Below are 16,865 nucleotides of genomic sequence, written 5' to 3'. Positions count from 1 at the left end.
GTGTGTTCCTTTACCACATTACTTTTATCAACAGCATGATCTCCTTTTTATGATACTTATTATCCTTTGATCCTTCACAATCACTTGTCTCTCATGGTTCTGTGACATTTTAATTCACAATACTTTAAACTTTCTCTGGTTTACCGTTTCTCTTTCGCTGATTTGTAGGTAATAATATAACCATATTACGGATTTGTCGGTATCAATTTACCTCATTCTCATCCTTATCCATCTTTCTGACCCATGGTCGTTCTCAAAAGCATCTAATCGCTTTCATGCACATTCACTAGTTATTCCTGGAGTATTTCCAACTCACACGTTCTTTAGTACTTAACTTTTTTCGTTGTCCTCATTGTTCTGACAGTACCCCAACAACCATTTCTTTCCACTACTGTTACTACTCTTATCATTTCGTTGTTTTCTTGGTTTCCACCCAAGCACATACTTTCTAGTTTCAAAGGCACTTTGTCGTGTCCTTCAATTCCGACTCACATTAAATTCTATACTCATATACTTTATTTTTCCTTGTCACGTGTCTTCACCTCTTTTTAGGTACTCACAACTATATCTTTCTCTTTGTGATACGAAACTAGCAATACTCATACTAGTTTATATTTTCGATTAGCCCTATAAGGCCTTTCGACCACAAATACTCATGAAATTTTTCCATCTACAAACTCATATTCATAATTTACACTCATTGTTAAACTCTTTATTAGCTTAACCATCTCAACCAGCTCAACTCCATACTTAGACCTCTCACAGTCTAGACACAACTCTCATCAATGATTTTCGTATCAAAGGTCTTATGCCTAAGGTTTTCACCAAGTAACCATTTTTACTCATCATTCTGTAACAATATTATAGATTCAACATCATCATTCCTTCGTTTATACCCCCACTTCTTCATTATCGACATTTTTATCATGGATGTCCACTTTAAAATACTATAAACTCACAGCTTTACTAACTTCCACCAATCATCTTGGTTGTTCGAATCAAACAACCACACCAAGCCATTTCACTACTAACTGATGGACCCTTAAAAATGCCATGTCTCTCACATGCAAGTCTCATCCTATAGGAATCTTTGAAACTTGATTATCAAGTCACATAAAACTAAATCCATCATTGCCCCTACTTATACAATTCACCACTGGTTGGTATATCAGTCTCTCGGAACATTCGAAGTTACCACAAGCACTCGACCATATATTATTAGTACCTAACCAAAACAACGTCAGCATTGTGCATTTTCCATACACTTTCCACCATAAGTGGTATATGCGATTATATATAACACTCCTCAATCTACTCCACCCGTAAGTCAGGCTATCAAATTTTAGGTAACCAATTACAATTCCAGTTTCCAACTATATTTACACATTCGTGCTTGATTCCATCACAATTTACCTTTTATAAGGGCTAATTATTCACCGTTTTAACCTGAATTCTTGATCATCACCAGCCTTCTTAGAAGGACACTTACTCCATCTGTCAACACTAAATCACACTATTATCTCTTTTATCATAAGGCGAGGATTCCAACAAACTTACAACCTCACTTGGAGCCGATATTATTTCATCGAACTTACTTTACACCCACAATAGTGCTTCACTATCACACTACAAAATTTTTACCCATTATACCTCATCTCTTATATTCAAATCTGACATATTTTGTTCATTTACAAACATCTGACCTCATATTTTGCGTTAATCACATGGAAGAACTCTCTCAATACAGTGGGTAACAACATTCACAGGTTTTAACCGCTCGAGCTCTTGCTGTCCTCAGGGCCCCAGATGTAATGACCCACCGATCAGAGAATCCACCCATATAATCCATGCAGTAATGATAACCTACCACCTGCTGACTGTGTTCTATTAGTATTCCCAACATTTCTTTTCCATCTTAACATTTGGCTTGTGTTCGTCATGCCGCTGATGGAATTCCTTCTTGTTCCCTTCCTCAATTTTTTATTAGCAATGTAGTTGACTTGATTATTAGATTGAGAGGCAGGCAATGAAGGAGCTTCATTTATAGGTACCTTGAATATTGCTTGCTCTCCATCCACGCGCATTATCAACTCAACCTTAGGTACATCGATTAATGCTCCTGAGGTTGCTAAGAATGGCCTCCCGAAGATCATAGGCACACTGGCATCTTCATCAATGTCAAGAATAACAAAATCGGCAGGAATTAGAAATTTGTCTACCTTGACTAGCACATCTTTCACAATACCATGTGCTTGCTTTGTTGAGCGGTCGGCCAGTTGAACATTCATCCTGGTTGGCTTCACTTCATTAATTCTCAGCTTCTTCATCAGGGTTAATGGCATCACATTAATGCTGGCACCAAGATCGCATAAGATTCTCTCTATAGTCGTCGTGCCAATTGTGCATAGAATACTGAAGCTTTCAGTATCCTTCAACTTTGGAGGCATATTTTTCTGTAAGATTGCACTGCACTCCTCTGTTTGTGTAATCGGTTCATCCTCTGTGAGCTTCCTTTTCTTAGATAATGTTTCCTTCAGGAATTTGGCATATGAAGGCATTTGCTCCAGAGTTTCTGCAAAAGGAATATTAATCTGCAATTTCTTAAAAATATCTAAAAATTTAGAAAATTGCTTCCTTTGCTCATTTTGCTTGGGCCTCATTGGATATAGAGGTTTCTCAAAACGTGAGAAATCTCATTGCTTCTTTTGAACTGTAGGAGGTTGTTCCTTTGCTTCTTCTTTATCCTTTTGAGCTTGTTCATCCTTGTAGAAACTTCAACTTCCTCTTTTTCTAGCTCCTTATTCCTTGTAGTGATGACATTGCATTGCTCCTTTGACACTGCATTGCTCCTTTCTTGACTCATTTCAGCTAGTTGTCTTGAAAGTTGGCCAAAGTAACCATTTTTTAAACGAACGGTGTAGGGTGCTAACACCTTCCCTACTCGTAATCGACTGCCGAATCCATTTCTGTTTTTCAAAGACCAATTTTCAAACAAAAAGGGTTTTTTCAATGTTTTTCCAAATAAACCTCGGTGGCGACTTCATTGTTTTTAAACTTTCTTTTCTTTCGCCGTCACGTCGTGATCCAGTTGCGAAATCCAATAAATTAAGGATTTTGGTTAAGAAATAGTATGGAGTTTACCTTACTGCCCTGACTCGCTTGACTCTAATAAGCATCTGTATTTTGTTTTTTATTTTATTTTGGGGCATTTAACTGAACTGTAATCCTTTCTAAAATTGCCCTTTTTAGTTTGGTTATAAGTAACAATGTAAGTTTTTTTTTCTATTAAATCTAACATAAAATAAGTTTTAAACATAGAAAGTATTTCAAGGGAATTAAATAGTAAAAAATAAATATCAAAGAGAGTAAGTTAAATCACATGGTTTACGTGTACTTTATGTTCGTTTGATTTAATTTTTTTAAAAATAAAATCAATTTAATCTAAAACTAAATTTCGGGACAGCTAAATGATAAAAAGAAAAATTCAAGAGAATAAGTTAAGAAAAGCTATACTTTAAGGAAGTAAAATGTAGTTTATATTTTTATTAATTTTTCTCCTTCTGCATTTAGAGGTGTAAGTAAGGATCAATCCAAGAAAGCATCTGTATATATTTATTTTAATTTTCTATAATACATTAGAGAGGTAGGAATTTAGAAACGAGAGGTAATATGTGGGGACCGGAGACTATAAAATAAGATTTATTATTTATTTATTTATTTTGGATATGAACTGTTATGGATTTAAAACCAATGAAGGTCGGGCGGAACAGAATACAATAAAGTAATATTTATGATGTTATTATTACATCTCTATAGTTGGCATTATCTGTATTTTGTTCGGTTGTGTTGTAAACTGTGCATTTACGAAACTCATAACTGAACATATTGCAAGTTCTTTTTAGCGGGGGAAAAAAGCCTAGCCCAACAAAAAGGGAATGTGACTAGTGGATCTCTTTGTTGAAATGCATATTGTGATTTGGGCTTTTAATTTAACGGTATTTGGGCAGAATGTCATTTTTCTGCACCTAGACCTAACCCCGTATTTCATCCTCACTTTCAAATTATATATAATAAATGGAAAAAATATTTGTCATTTTAAATGATATAAAGTTATGTTATTTTAAGAGAGAGATAAACACAAAATAAATTTTTTTATTTAAAATTTAAATTAAAAAAAACTCATCCACTTTCTCTTCCATGATTTTCATTTATTGTGTCTATCTCTCTCTTAAAATAACATAACTTATGTCATTTAAAATGACAAACATCAAACTCATAAAAAATAATTATCTCTTTCTATAAATTTTTCTGAGTAGAAGTGTAATTCAATTCTTGATCTAGAGCAGTTGGCACATTTCCTGATGGTACAGTTTATGATATAAAAAAAACAGGATATTAGGTAATATTTAAATTTACATAGTCAGGAAATTGCAATAAAAATTGCTATAATAATAATAATAATAATAATAATAATATTATTATTATTATTATAAACATAAAAATATGCGGAAGCAAACATACTTTAGCATTTCTTTTCTCCTTTGCATTCTGATTTGCAATTCTTTTTTCTTTTTTAATATAATAGTGAGAATTAAATATATAATCTAATATAAATTATTCAAATCTCTCGTTATTAGACCAACCCTAATGACTCGTGTTTGCAATTCTTCTTGATCTCTTGTGCACGTCCTTTCGAAAGGTTTCTCCATAGTTTTTTTGGCAATTTTTTATTAATTATATGTATTTTTTTATAATTTTAAATATCTTCTCTTTTAATCTATATTTTAAATATTTTACTGAAGTTAATATACGTATATCCCTTATAATTTTAGTGCTTTTCCTCAAAAATATTTAAATTATTATTATTTTTTGAATAATTTGACATAACTAATTTAATAGTTGAAGAAAAAAGTTCAAATGTTAAACACTAAAGACATATGCGTTTACTGTGAGTTGACAGGGCTAGAAAGCAAAGAAGAGGTAGGTACCCATTTTTTTTCAATACCGCTAGAGTATCAAATTCTGAACTCCCATTTTCCAAAATTAAATTTTTTTATACCACTTAAATTCATGTCTTTTTGCATATTTTTCTTCTGATATTTTATTAATTTGAAAAATGATGCAGATACTATAATATACCGAAAAAGCTCTAGGTAGGTACATGGTCTGACTAAGTCACTGTAATGATTTGCACCTTGAAGTTTAGAGTGTGAACTTGCACACTTTAGTTTTGAAAGATATAATTAATCAGTCACAAGGACAGTCGTTTTGGACCAAGAATGATGTCTTATGATATAATTAAAGTATCGGTTTAGCACATGACAATTATTCCTGGTGAATGACAATTACAATACTTTACAATTACAATACCATTTTACATGTCAGACTATAAGTCTACAAGTTGATCTATATCATGTTATTTATTTTAAATTATATAAAATAATATTATTTATAGTAGTAACAAATGACGATAGTTCAATTGGTGTATTTAAGCTAAGCAGGTGGGGAAGCACCTATGTTCATTCCCTCACCAATACTATCTTTAAGAGTTGCATAAGATTTGTACAATCTCTACAATAACAATCTCTACAAGTGTTAATATACGATGGAGATTGGGTACATAATAAGTATGACTTAAAAAAAAATAAAAGGTATAAATTTAATCAATTGAAATTATTTTATAATTTAATTATATTCGATTAAATTTTAATAGAAATTTGACTTTATTTTTTATATAGGAAGAAACAACATCTCAGTATGTAAGATTGCCTATATGAATCTATTAAAAGATTTTTTGTTTCTTAATCTTTTTTTTTTTGTTTCTATTCTTTATTCTTGTTTTTTGTTTTCTACATTTACAAATTATTTGTCAACTTATGTAATCTTGGAATTATATTTGTATGGGAGAGACGATGAAGAGAAATTTTTGGCTACTACAAGCATCATGATATGTTTGTTGGATGTAGTTATTTTAATTTACATAATATAGATTTGTTTGTTGGATCTGATGAAATCTATGTTATTTAGTTTGAGCATTTTACTTTTGAAAAATACAGATTGTGATGAGTTTTGTTGTGATTCATGGTTCTGTTTGGACGTTGAAATTGTGATTTTTGTTTTAGCAACAAAATTTGAGTATTTTTTGAAGTTGATTCATGATTTTGCTTGAAAGTTAAAAATTAACAGGCTAATGGACCAAGTCAGTCCATTTGTTTTTTTCTATAAACGGGTCAAGTTAGGCTAATAGTTAGACTCGTACTAGGTTCGGGCCAGCCTAAATTGAAATTTTTTGGCATAGTTTTGAGCTTTTCAAGACGAAGCTTGTCTCAGCCCAGCCTACTTTCACCCCTATTTGTACATAACATAGACGTGTGATTGGAAAAATGTCAACTGAGGCACTCGAATGTCGAAAACTTAGAACAATCCCTGTAATTGAATGAGATGACCGAAAGAATATTCTTTACCAAAAGGCTCTTCAAGATTGAAAAAATTTAATATGCTCTAGGCCCACCACTTATTCAGTGGTCCCTTTGCCATAAATGAAAAATTTTCTTCCATTTTTATTTCTATCTTTTTGATTTTTTTCATCTTCAATTCCTTTTTTTTTTTTTTTTTTCTATTTTGGAAAGGAATTACTATGGTGCAGGCCCACAATAAACCTTCTCTCCAAGATTAAACCCATAATTTTTTGCAGTCGTTTATCATGGGACTATTATTACCACTCGAGCCATGAAACACTCTTTACTTTACAAACTATTCCAAGAGGCTTGTTTACGGTATTTGCACAAATTATCATGAGTAATTAAGACTATCTGTTTGGTGGTATTCAAAATACTCACGATACCAAACTTTCAAATATATATTTCCAAAAGCATGTAGATAGAAACATTGATTAGCTTGCTAATCAAGCAAATGTTTAGAAATTAATCGTGTAAGGATAAATATGGTGAGTGAGGCTCAAGAAATTGATCTCTAGTCAATTTCTTAATGGTATTATTACATACCCAAAGTTCAAATCACTCATTAAGTGTCTATAATATTCAAACAATATTCATAAACACGTGTTGCAGTCAGGTTTGTCTGCGAGGAATAAAAAGATGACGTTATTAACATTGCTCAAAATTACCATTCCATTAAAAATTACTAACTGATAACTACCAAGTCATCCAAAAAAAACAATATAATTAAGTTAAAGCCAAGTTCGAAACAATATAATTAACTAGACACGAAGAGTGGTTGAAATATGGCCAACAATAAATAATAATATGCACGAATACCCAATCCCTTTCTAATAAAAACAAATCCTAACTAGTCATCAAAGGTATAGATTATATATGAGCATTGGATGCGTATAGCATGACCAAGCTTTACACCGATGTTTTCGTCACATTCTTTTGGAAAAGTGATGTAACACTATATAAAATGTTTTCTGCACCAGCATTTTCTCATTTTAATTTGGCTTTTTTTCTTTTTAAGCAAACCAAACAAGAATATACATAAAAAAAAAAATAGCCAAGAATTTTAGAGAATACAAAGTTGGTGGTTAAATGGAATAAAATAATAAAGATAAAAAACTTGCCATATCTGTAACATATTTATGTTAATAATATAAGGGTTTGTTTTTTCTACGATTAATGTAGATAACTTATTTACATTGAGTCCAAAACGATGTCATTTTATAGTGAAAATCAATATATTTTTGTAATTATTATTTATTTTAGGGTTATAATAGTCTTTCTCATTATAATTTTTTAATTTTTCAATTTAAAATAATATCATTTTAAAAATAAATATAGATAACTTATCTACATTTCAGTTTAAAAACGTTAAAGCGATAATATAATGCAGTTATGGGTCGTTGAAATTGAACAAATGTATAAAAAAAGAAACTCAAAACATTAATTACTACATGTATAGCCTCACACTTTTTATGTATATATATAACACACCTCCACGACCATTTTCATATAGTGCAACACACGATGGGTGAAGAAGGAGAAGGAGCAGCTTCAGTTTACGCTATGATAGCGAACTTGTTAACACCCTCTGCTATATTCATCTTCGTCAACATCGTCATCGGCACCATAGCTATCACTTCTCGTTTCGCCAACACCACAAAAACGAAACGCGACTCGCCCACCCAACTCGTCCGTTCTTCCTCCTTGTTAGACCGAGTCATGTCCTTCAATCTCGGTTACTGTAAACACGAACCCACGACAACAACGGAAACCCACTGCGTTGTCGACTCGCCCCGGAGGGAAGAAGCTCCGAGTCCGGATTCGGGTGACCCGACCCGGAAACATATGACCCGCCCTCCCTCGCTCCTTGAGCGGCTGAAGTCCGTGAAGCTATATAGATCGGAGTCGATAAAAACAGAGGAGAGACCCGAACCCGGATCCGGATCCGAACCAGAATCTGGATCCGAACCCGAGATTATGGGTAGTGAGGATTCGGTGGATGAAGGGGTGGATGCGAAGGCTGATGATTTTATCAACAGGTTTAAGCAGCAACTGAGGTTGCAGAGGCTTGACTCCATTCTACGTTACAGAGAAATGCTCAAACGAGACTGAGAACGAGAGAAGAGATGAAGAACCCTTTGGATTCATCATTATTTGAATGATCTATGGGTAACTGAGAAGGATGGAGAGAACGTTTGGCATAGTATATGGACACAAGAATTGGCCTAGTTTGTTGTTTATAATTTGCATGGTTGAGATGTTAAAATTAGTTGATGGAACTTATAGTTGCTGACGCTAGAAATATGTCTAGCTTGTTAGTTTCTGATTTGTAATTTCTTTATGTTTCTGGGGCTTAGCCCCTCTTTATTTACAAAAGAAAAATTAGTTTGGACGAATTTTAATAGATAAACTACAATTAATTGCATAGTTAGAGCTGTCAAAATACGCTCTAGCCCAACAACCCCTAGAGAATTATGAGATGTAATTTACATTGTTGATATATATGTATATGTAGATTGTTGCCTTGGTTGGAGAAAGTGGTAGTTATCAGCCTCTTAGAGAGATTTTGTGACCCTGCAAATAAGCTAATTCTGATTAAGTACTTTAGCTTTGTTGTTAGAAACATTATGTTTATAGTTGTATCTTCTGGATGATTGCTTAATCATATCATAATTTTCTCAAAATATTTGTTTGGGTAGCTTCTACAGTTGCTCATGATTTTATGCAAAATGCTTAAGGTGGTGTTTGGTTCCAAGCTTTTCAACATTTTCCTATGTAAATGAAGTAGTGTTTTTAGAAAGCCAATCTTTGGTTCAACGGATTGTGACAAAATGTCCATCCATCCCATTTACATGGCTTTTTCAACTTTGCCTTTGAAAGATTGGTATCGGCACTCTTTAGAAAGCTCTTTTGAGGGTGATTTTTTTTTAAAAACCCGGGTGTGCTCACTGTTGACAAATTTTTTCACCCCCATTATACCCTCGACAGTGCTTGGATCACGATTCTCATCATCGCCGACATCCAATCAATCTTAGTTGTTACTGCAAACAAAACACACACACAGAGATAGTGATGGTGATGATACTGAGTGAGAGAAAGAAGAAACTGGGATCGTAGATGGGATCGTTTGCTTCTCAAACAAGCTGGGATCGACATTTCAAAATGTAAAGATTCCACCTTTTCAGCGATTCAAACAAAAAAATTTAGATTAACAGCAAGGAAAAACGATTTTCAGTGATTCAAAAACAAAAACAAAAACAAATTAAAAGCAAGGAGAAAGATTTTTAGCAATTCAAACAAAAAAAATCAGATTTTCAACTATCCCACCACATCGTCGACTAGAAGTTGCAAGCATTCCTCTTCAGATTTGCTTCTCCGAACCAAGGCTATGTCCCATCGATGCCTGGTCCGCTACACCGCCTACACGGATTGCTTCTCCGAACTCATAAGATAAGTTGAGAGAGAGGAAGATCAAATACAAGGTCACGGACACCTACACGTCGCAATCCTTATCTAGCATCTTTTATTTTATTTTTTTACATATTCCAATACAAATTTTTCACTTCAATCTCATTATTTTTCTTTTATTTGAATTAGCAGAGTAGTTTATTTGTATAATTAATAATTAATAATAATTAATTTCTTCTTTATAATTTGATATTTTTAGTTAAATGATGATTTGATTTAATGGTTATTGAATATATTTGAATTAATTTGGATTAATGGTTATTGTATATTTAAAAAATAAGGGTATTTTTGTCATATCACATTTTTTTCCCATCTATATTTTACCAAAACCCAAACATAGACTTTACAAAAGTTATCTAATTTTCCCGGTAAATTTTTTTTCTACCAAACAACTTTTTTTACATTTTCCTATCAAACCCACTTTTCAACCATTTCCCCACTAATCTTATTTTCCTATTATTCATAAAAATTTTCCCTCAACCAAACGCCCCCTAATTGCTAAATGCATATTGCACTGATGTTCCTTGTTCCTTGGGTAGGCTTTTTACTTTCCAGTAACAATAATTGCTTAATCTGAAAATAAGATTTTTGGCCCATGGGCTTGCTCTATTATGTTGTATTATTTTTTGGCCTGTGCAGACTGTTTAAGATGCGGATTTTTTGGCATTGGTCTACACAAATAAGGTCTTAACGGATTGGGCTGACTCATTTTGACGACTCTATATATATTATATGAACATAAGCATTGGCCTGGTTTGTTGTTTATAATTGTATGGTTGAGATGTTAAAATTAGTTTGAACGAATTTCAATAGATAAACTACAATTAATTGCATTCATATTGAAAAATTATTGGTTAGCTTTACTATTTTGCAGAAAAAAATAAGGTTACTTGCGTTAAATTAGGAGAAACTTTTACTGATAGAATGAATATGGAATGTTGTAACTAGGGGTGAAAGTGGGCTGGGCTGGGCCAAGCTTTGCCCCGAAAAGCCCAAGCCTACGTCAAAAAATTTCAATTTGGCCTAGCCCAAGCCTAGTATGAGTCTAACTGTTAGTCTGGTTTGGCCCGTTTATAAAAAAACAAATGGCCTGGCTTGGCCCGTTAGCCTGTTAATTTTTAACTTCCAAGCAGAACCATGAATCAACTTTACAAAGTACTCAAATTCAGTCGCTACACCAAAAATCATAATTTCAACGTCCAAACAGAATCATGAATCATAACAAAACTCATACAATATGGACTTAAGTCATTTTCGAAAGCAAAATGCTCAAACTAAATAACATATATTTCATCAGATCCAATAAACAAATCTATACTATAAAAATCAAAATAATTACATGAATCCAACAAACAAATCATGATGCTTGTAGTAAGTATAACTCTTCCAAAAATCTTTTAATATATTCATATATACAATCTAACATGTTGAGATGCTGGTTCCTCCTATATAAGAAATAAAATAAGATTTCTATTAAAATATAATCGAATATAATTAAGTTATAAATAATTGCAATTGATTAAATTTATATCTTTTGTTTTTTCTTCAAGACATACTTACTCTATTTTATTTTATTTAAAATAAATAGTACAATATAGGCTGGCCTGTGGGCTTATAGGCCCGACCTTTTGAAAGTGGGCCTACGGCCTTTTTATTAAACAGGCTTTTTTAAGGTCCAAGTCCGCCCTATTATACAAAATATACTAGGTCAGATCTGGTCTGATGTAGGCCGAGCCGTAGGCCCCTGTAGGCCGGCCCGGCCCAGTTTCACCCCTAGTTGTGACCTAAAAAAGAATGAATGTGGTACAAAAATTGAATAATGAATATGCATCATAATCAGAATGCTAGATTCTCTTAAATTGAACAATTTCTAAACAAATACTAACTCTTCCTCCTCGAAACATGGAATCTATGTTAGTATGCATACGTTGAATGTTCGAGATTGTTAGGGCTTGATTGCAACTTTCCATTTCCTTTTTACTATTGCAATTTATCACTTTCTTTACCATTGTCATGTTTCTTGACTCAATCTCAGGTTTGTAAGGTGATTACTTAAAACAGATTTCATAATGTTATTCAGATTACAAACACTGCAGAGCAACAAATTCACACACTGTTAGGATTTTTTTTCCCCTTTCAAAACTTTGTTATAGAACATATTTAGTTCTGAATCACTAATACACTAATGTAAACAATTTTACATAATAAAATACGTATAGAATCATATGTTGCCAATGAAAAATCACAATAAAACTCCACTGAAAAAACTGTTACTTCAATTGAAAAAGAAAATAAGAAAGCATCTAAATTTTCAAATTTCTACAACATCTATAGTCCTTTGTTCCATCACATTTAACTCTGCAATTGTTAATCGTATATAGAAGATTTTCAAGACTAATTTGTCACAAAAGCAATCTAATTTGACACCTGGTATAAAAAAGAAGAAAAAAAACATTGATGATAAATGAAGGAACTTAATTGATTTAAATTCTTCTGCTTAAATGTTCAGACCTAAACACCAGATTCTAAGAACGAATATTCCACGCGGCAGGTTAGATCAATGAATTAAACTAGGCAATTTATTCAAGCATAGCATTTTTTTCCCGCAAAAAATCCACAGCATCCTTTAATGACTAAAACCACGATGCAAGTACAAAAATGAAGCAAATGAACCTTTTCTTTCTTTTGTCTCTATACGCACACCATTAATTGAAGAACAGTTTCATTGAGAATACATATGCTGATCTCTATTAGGGACAACGCCACGCTGATAATTGGGAGTGGAGGTAGGAATATGGGAGGGGGGGATTTGAATAGCTAAACATAGTGTTAAAACTTTAAATACTAAGTTTATCAGCCCTTTACTTCAGAAGTACAGTAACATAGCCGAGTCTAGTGATCAGTTCAAAGTCTATTTATGCCAGGATTTCAAAATCAAGCAGCTGGGACCTTTCTCCCATCTTCTATGAAGAAAATTGCAGATTCTGGAACCTACAGGAGGAAGATAGATTGTCAATCATATAGAAGTTCTAAAGTCTAGGGGGAAAATGAACTATTTGCATCTATAAAGAATCAGTGACATGTAGAACAAACAAAGCAGAGCGATATGGCTCAACCTGCAAACAAAAAGTTGCCCACTTGTATCAATTAGACAAAGGGCCATGAAACACCAGCTCACTGCCTCTCTTTAACTTACAGATCCATATTTTCCCTCGAATGCTAGCATAACTTTACACTGGTATCTTGTCTATATATGAGCATTGGATGCGTTTAATGTGGATTTACCCTATTGTTTGGATGGAGAGAAAAAAAATAGGGAAGAAAGAAATTTTTTAAAATTTTTTGTGTTTGGTTGGAGAGAAAATGAAAAGAAAAGTCAAAAGGAAAGAAAACTAAAGAAAAAGAAAATGTTCAAAATTTTCTGTCCAACTTTTCTCTTTATTAAAAATTCCAATTTTTTTTTTTTCTCTTCTCTCATTTTCTTTTGTCTCATCCAAACAAAGGGTTTGTGAAATCATCAAGTATAAATTCATTCCTATTCAAGCTCATGGAAACTTGTATTTAATACGTATAGAGAATAAACCCCAATTGGATTTTTGTTTTTTGTTTTTACTTCATGGGGGGTTACAATGATGGCGCCTCCTATTGCTTTAAAATTATTCATAAGCGTAGTAGTTAATTGCGCCGCAATAGCGCCGCGAGCCGCGCCGTATGGGCGTTGCGGTGCCTCGCCGCAAGAAACCGCGTTGCGCCGTACCGGAACGCAATAGCAGCCATTGCGATCGCATTTGCAGCCATATTGCTGTCATAAGGCAAAATGTTAATTTTGTCCTAAATTTAAATGTGTAACAAAAAAAATTAAGGGTTTTTTAGCCTATCCGCGTCTCTCTTTGTCACTTCTGCTATCTCTGCCTTTAAAAAATGTTTCTTTTTGTCATTATTTCTGTCATATATCTATTCCGCTATTTCCGCAACCGTAACCCGCTATAACGCTATAGCGTTTTTCGGGGTTGGCCGCGACATGCCGCAATCCGCATTTGATAACTATGTTCATAAGATAGAAAACATATGAAATGCATTTTATCTAATTAAAACAAGATTAGTTCACTTTAATTAAGATAACTATATCAGTCAAAGTAGTCAAACAAATGGGAGTTCAGAAATAATATAGTAAACAAATAAAAAGAAAACAGGTGTCATCATCAACATCTCTTCCGGTAATAGGCCTAGCTTAGTCAATGACATCCATAGAAAACACAGATGCATCTTTACAGCTAATATTTACAAACTCCAATTCCATCATCAAAGTCATCACCAGTAAGAAAAGCAAATAATACAAAAGGCACACAGATAGCATGTCATTTCTCTAAATGAGTTTCAGGGTCAAACATGTGTGTTATCACTAATAGACCTAATATAATCCAAATTTACCAAGAGACTTAGATCATTAAGGGGAAAAGAAACCAATGTTACAAGTTAAATATGTTCACTCCATTCAGCAGTTGTATCCTAGGGAATGAAATGTTCCATAAAACACATAAGCAAGCAAGGGAAAATGACAGATTGCCGGTTTGAACAACACATTTCCTTAATACGAGTTTCTATAAACAAATTAAAACACCCACTAGTTTCTCTTCCATAACAACAATAAATCTTCTTTGATTGTTACTTTCGATGGTATTGTTACTTTCGATGGTTGCCAGAAATACATATTAAATCAGATTATAATACCAAACGACCAATCAAAATCACTTACATCAGGCCATGTTTCTGTAATAAACTCCACAATGTCATAAGCTATATCCCCTTGAACATCAATTTGATCTTTCTCAGTTGGGCCCTGACACCAATCAATCCAAAATAACGTAAGACATTATATATATACATATCCATCTACTAAACAAACTATACAAGTCCACTTTCTAAAACACAATAAACCTTGACAACAGAGGCTCCTGTAGCAAACTTCTTCCCTAGTTTCTTCGAAGCATCACTGAGTTTGACACCTTAAAACCAATAAAATAAACCATGTTAAAACACCAACGGAACCCATGTAAAAATAACTCAAGAAAATGCAAAAAATAAAATAAATAAATAATAGCTCACCGAAAAGTTCCAAGCCTTTCACAGTGGTGATACATTTTCGCTTGTTACGTATAACCTTCTCAATAACAACCTCTTGCTTATCCTGAAAAGCAACACCACTTCTGATCATAATAAAATGATTGGAACCATGAATATTTAGCATGAAATTATAATAATGAGTGTGCTTAATTTAAGAGCGTGAAATAATTCAAAAAAAAAAAAAAAAACATGCCTTTTTCTTTATCTTCCCACCAGGAAGACGTTTCACCTCTTCTTGCTTCGTTGCTAAAACATCAAAGATTCATAATACACAATCAGAAAAAACAGCATTCAAAATAAAATTAGTAAAAAAAATAAATAAATATAAATAAAATTACCAGAGGAAGCAGCTCCATCACTAGCTCCTGAAGATAAACCAGTACTTTGAAGCTTGTCAGCGACTTTATCAGCTTCCTTTACATTTACCTCTGAGAAAAAAATAAAAATAAAATAAATAAATAAATGGGATTGAAAATCAAGGTTAAATACGAAGGATTGAAAAAAAAGAGAAAAAAAAGGGTTAATAGAGAAACCTTTAAGAAGATCGGGGTATATGTCAGGGACGTTTTGGATCAACCAGGGTTTGCATTTATCAAAATCGGATCCGAATTCGCAGTACTCAGGGGGCAAACTGCACACCGCACAGTACAGCACCGAAACCGGTTGGGGTTTCTCTGCCATTACAAACAAACGAAGAGCAAAACGGTGCGTTTTCTCAACGCAGCTCTTGAAAATAAACGATGCGTCCACAGGCGCGGTGATTGATTGATGGAAGGGAAGGATTTTGCTTGGTATTATTGGATTTGGATACGACCTCTTTTTACCAGACCATCTACAACTAGAGCTGGCAAAGCGGGCTGTCCGCCCCGCCCTGCCCCTGCCCGTCAAAAAGCAGGCTGACCCGTCCCGCCCCGTTTGGGCGGGCGGTCCGCCAAGCCCGTCACATTTTACACTAAAAATTAAAAAAAAAAAATCAGGCCGGGCGGGCTGGCGGGCAGGGGTTTAGAAAACTCAGCCCGCCCCGTCCCGTTTGGCGGGCGGGGCGGGCCGGCCCGACGGGCTCGGCCGCCAGCTCTATCTACAACCACTTCGAATACAATAATTTTTAAAAGAGTTTATTTTTTATATATATTTAAAGAAGAAAATTATTCTTACCACCTCTTTTCACTTAAAATGTATTTTTATAGTTGATTTCTATCAATTCAACGATTATAATTTATTAATTAATTATTAATTGTAATAAATTATAATCATTAAATTAATAGAAATCAATAGTAAAAAATTAAAGTTATCCGAATTTATAAAACTTTTAAGTTATAAAAATAACACTCCTCTAATTTAAATAATACATTTATTTGTATTAATTCTTGTTATATATCTATTTACATTACATTTAGTATATGGGAAAAATATTTATTCACGAGATAATTTTGTGTCCTATAATCCTGAAACTATTTCCTTTTGAGGGTTAAGGATTAATGAAGGATATTTTATGAATTTTGTTTTTTTTGGTTATAAATTTTTTATCAAAACATCCTTCATTAATTCTTTTAACCCTCAAAACATGTAGTTTTAAGGTTAGTGGAGATAAAGTTATCCCTTGCGATAAGAGAAACAATAAATATTATTTTTAATTTTATGACTTTTATTCAAAAATAAGTTACAATTTTATACAAAATTAATTTAAAAATAAAGTAATTCAAAGACGTTATTAATTTGTTTATGTGTTAAATTGTACAAAGGCTTGGTAAGTAAGGGTGTGCATGACAACCATTCTGTTTCCTGATACTATTTCTGAAAAGAAACAATTCTTTT

The 16,865-nt window shown here is 33.1% G+C and overlaps 2 protein-coding genes across 2 annotated transcripts; one reads left to right on the top strand and one right to left on the bottom strand.

Moving 5' to 3' along the window:
- The first annotated feature begins 8,003 nt into the window (after positions 1-8,003).
- Positions 8,004-8,722, top strand: LOC133306466 (pathogen-associated molecular patterns-induced protein A70-like). Its single transcript, XM_061506792.1, has one exon. The coding sequence runs from the start codon at positions 8,022-8,024 to the stop codon at positions 8,568-8,570; it is 549 nt and encodes a 182-aa protein (XP_061362776.1). The 5' UTR covers positions 8,004-8,021; the 3' UTR covers positions 8,571-8,722.
- A 3,801-nt stretch (positions 8,723-12,523) lies between these two features.
- On the bottom strand, positions 12,524-15,869 carry LOC133306472 (translation machinery-associated protein 22). The gene is made up of 7 exons (XM_061506798.1): positions 15,584-15,869; positions 15,389-15,478; positions 15,244-15,296; positions 15,033-15,114; positions 14,865-14,932; positions 14,683-14,766; positions 12,524-12,917 (listed from the first exon to the last, which is right to left on the bottom strand). The coding sequence occupies exons 1-7, from the start codon at positions 15,729-15,731 to the stop codon at positions 12,861-12,863; spliced, it is 582 nt and encodes a 193-aa protein (XP_061362782.1). The 5' UTR covers positions 15,732-15,869; the 3' UTR covers positions 12,524-12,860.
- Between the last annotated feature and the right edge of the window lie 996 nt (positions 15,870-16,865).

The sequence above is a fragment of the Gastrolobium bilobum genome, unplaced genomic scaffold (genome assembly GCF_033153095.1).
Source record: "Gastrolobium bilobum isolate Gb01-03AN ecotype WA unplaced genomic scaffold, APGP_CSIRO_Gbil_v1 utg1261, whole genome shotgun sequence".
Taxonomy (NCBI): domain Eukaryota; kingdom Viridiplantae; phylum Streptophyta; class Magnoliopsida; order Fabales; family Fabaceae; genus Gastrolobium; species Gastrolobium bilobum.
Note: the sequence above shows the minus strand (reverse complement) of the source record. Positions and strands in the feature narration are given on the sequence as shown.

Coding starts and splice junctions, on each gene's coding strand:
- LOC133306466 (XM_061506792.1), top strand. CDS start 8,022: ATGATAGCGAACTTGTTAACACCCTCTGCTATATTCATCTTCGTCAAC.
- LOC133306472 (XM_061506798.1), bottom strand. CDS start 15,731: ATGGCAGAGAAACCCCAACCGGTTTCGGTGCTGTACTGTGCGGTGTGC. Junction 15,479..15,583: donor ATACCCCGATCTTCTTAAAG/GTTTCTCTATTA, acceptor TTTTTTTCTCAG/AGGTAAATGTAAAGGAAGCT. Junction 12,918..14,682: donor TTACAGAAACATGGCCTGAT/GTAAGTGATTTT, acceptor TTCCTCCTGTAG/GTTCCAGAATCTGCAATTTT.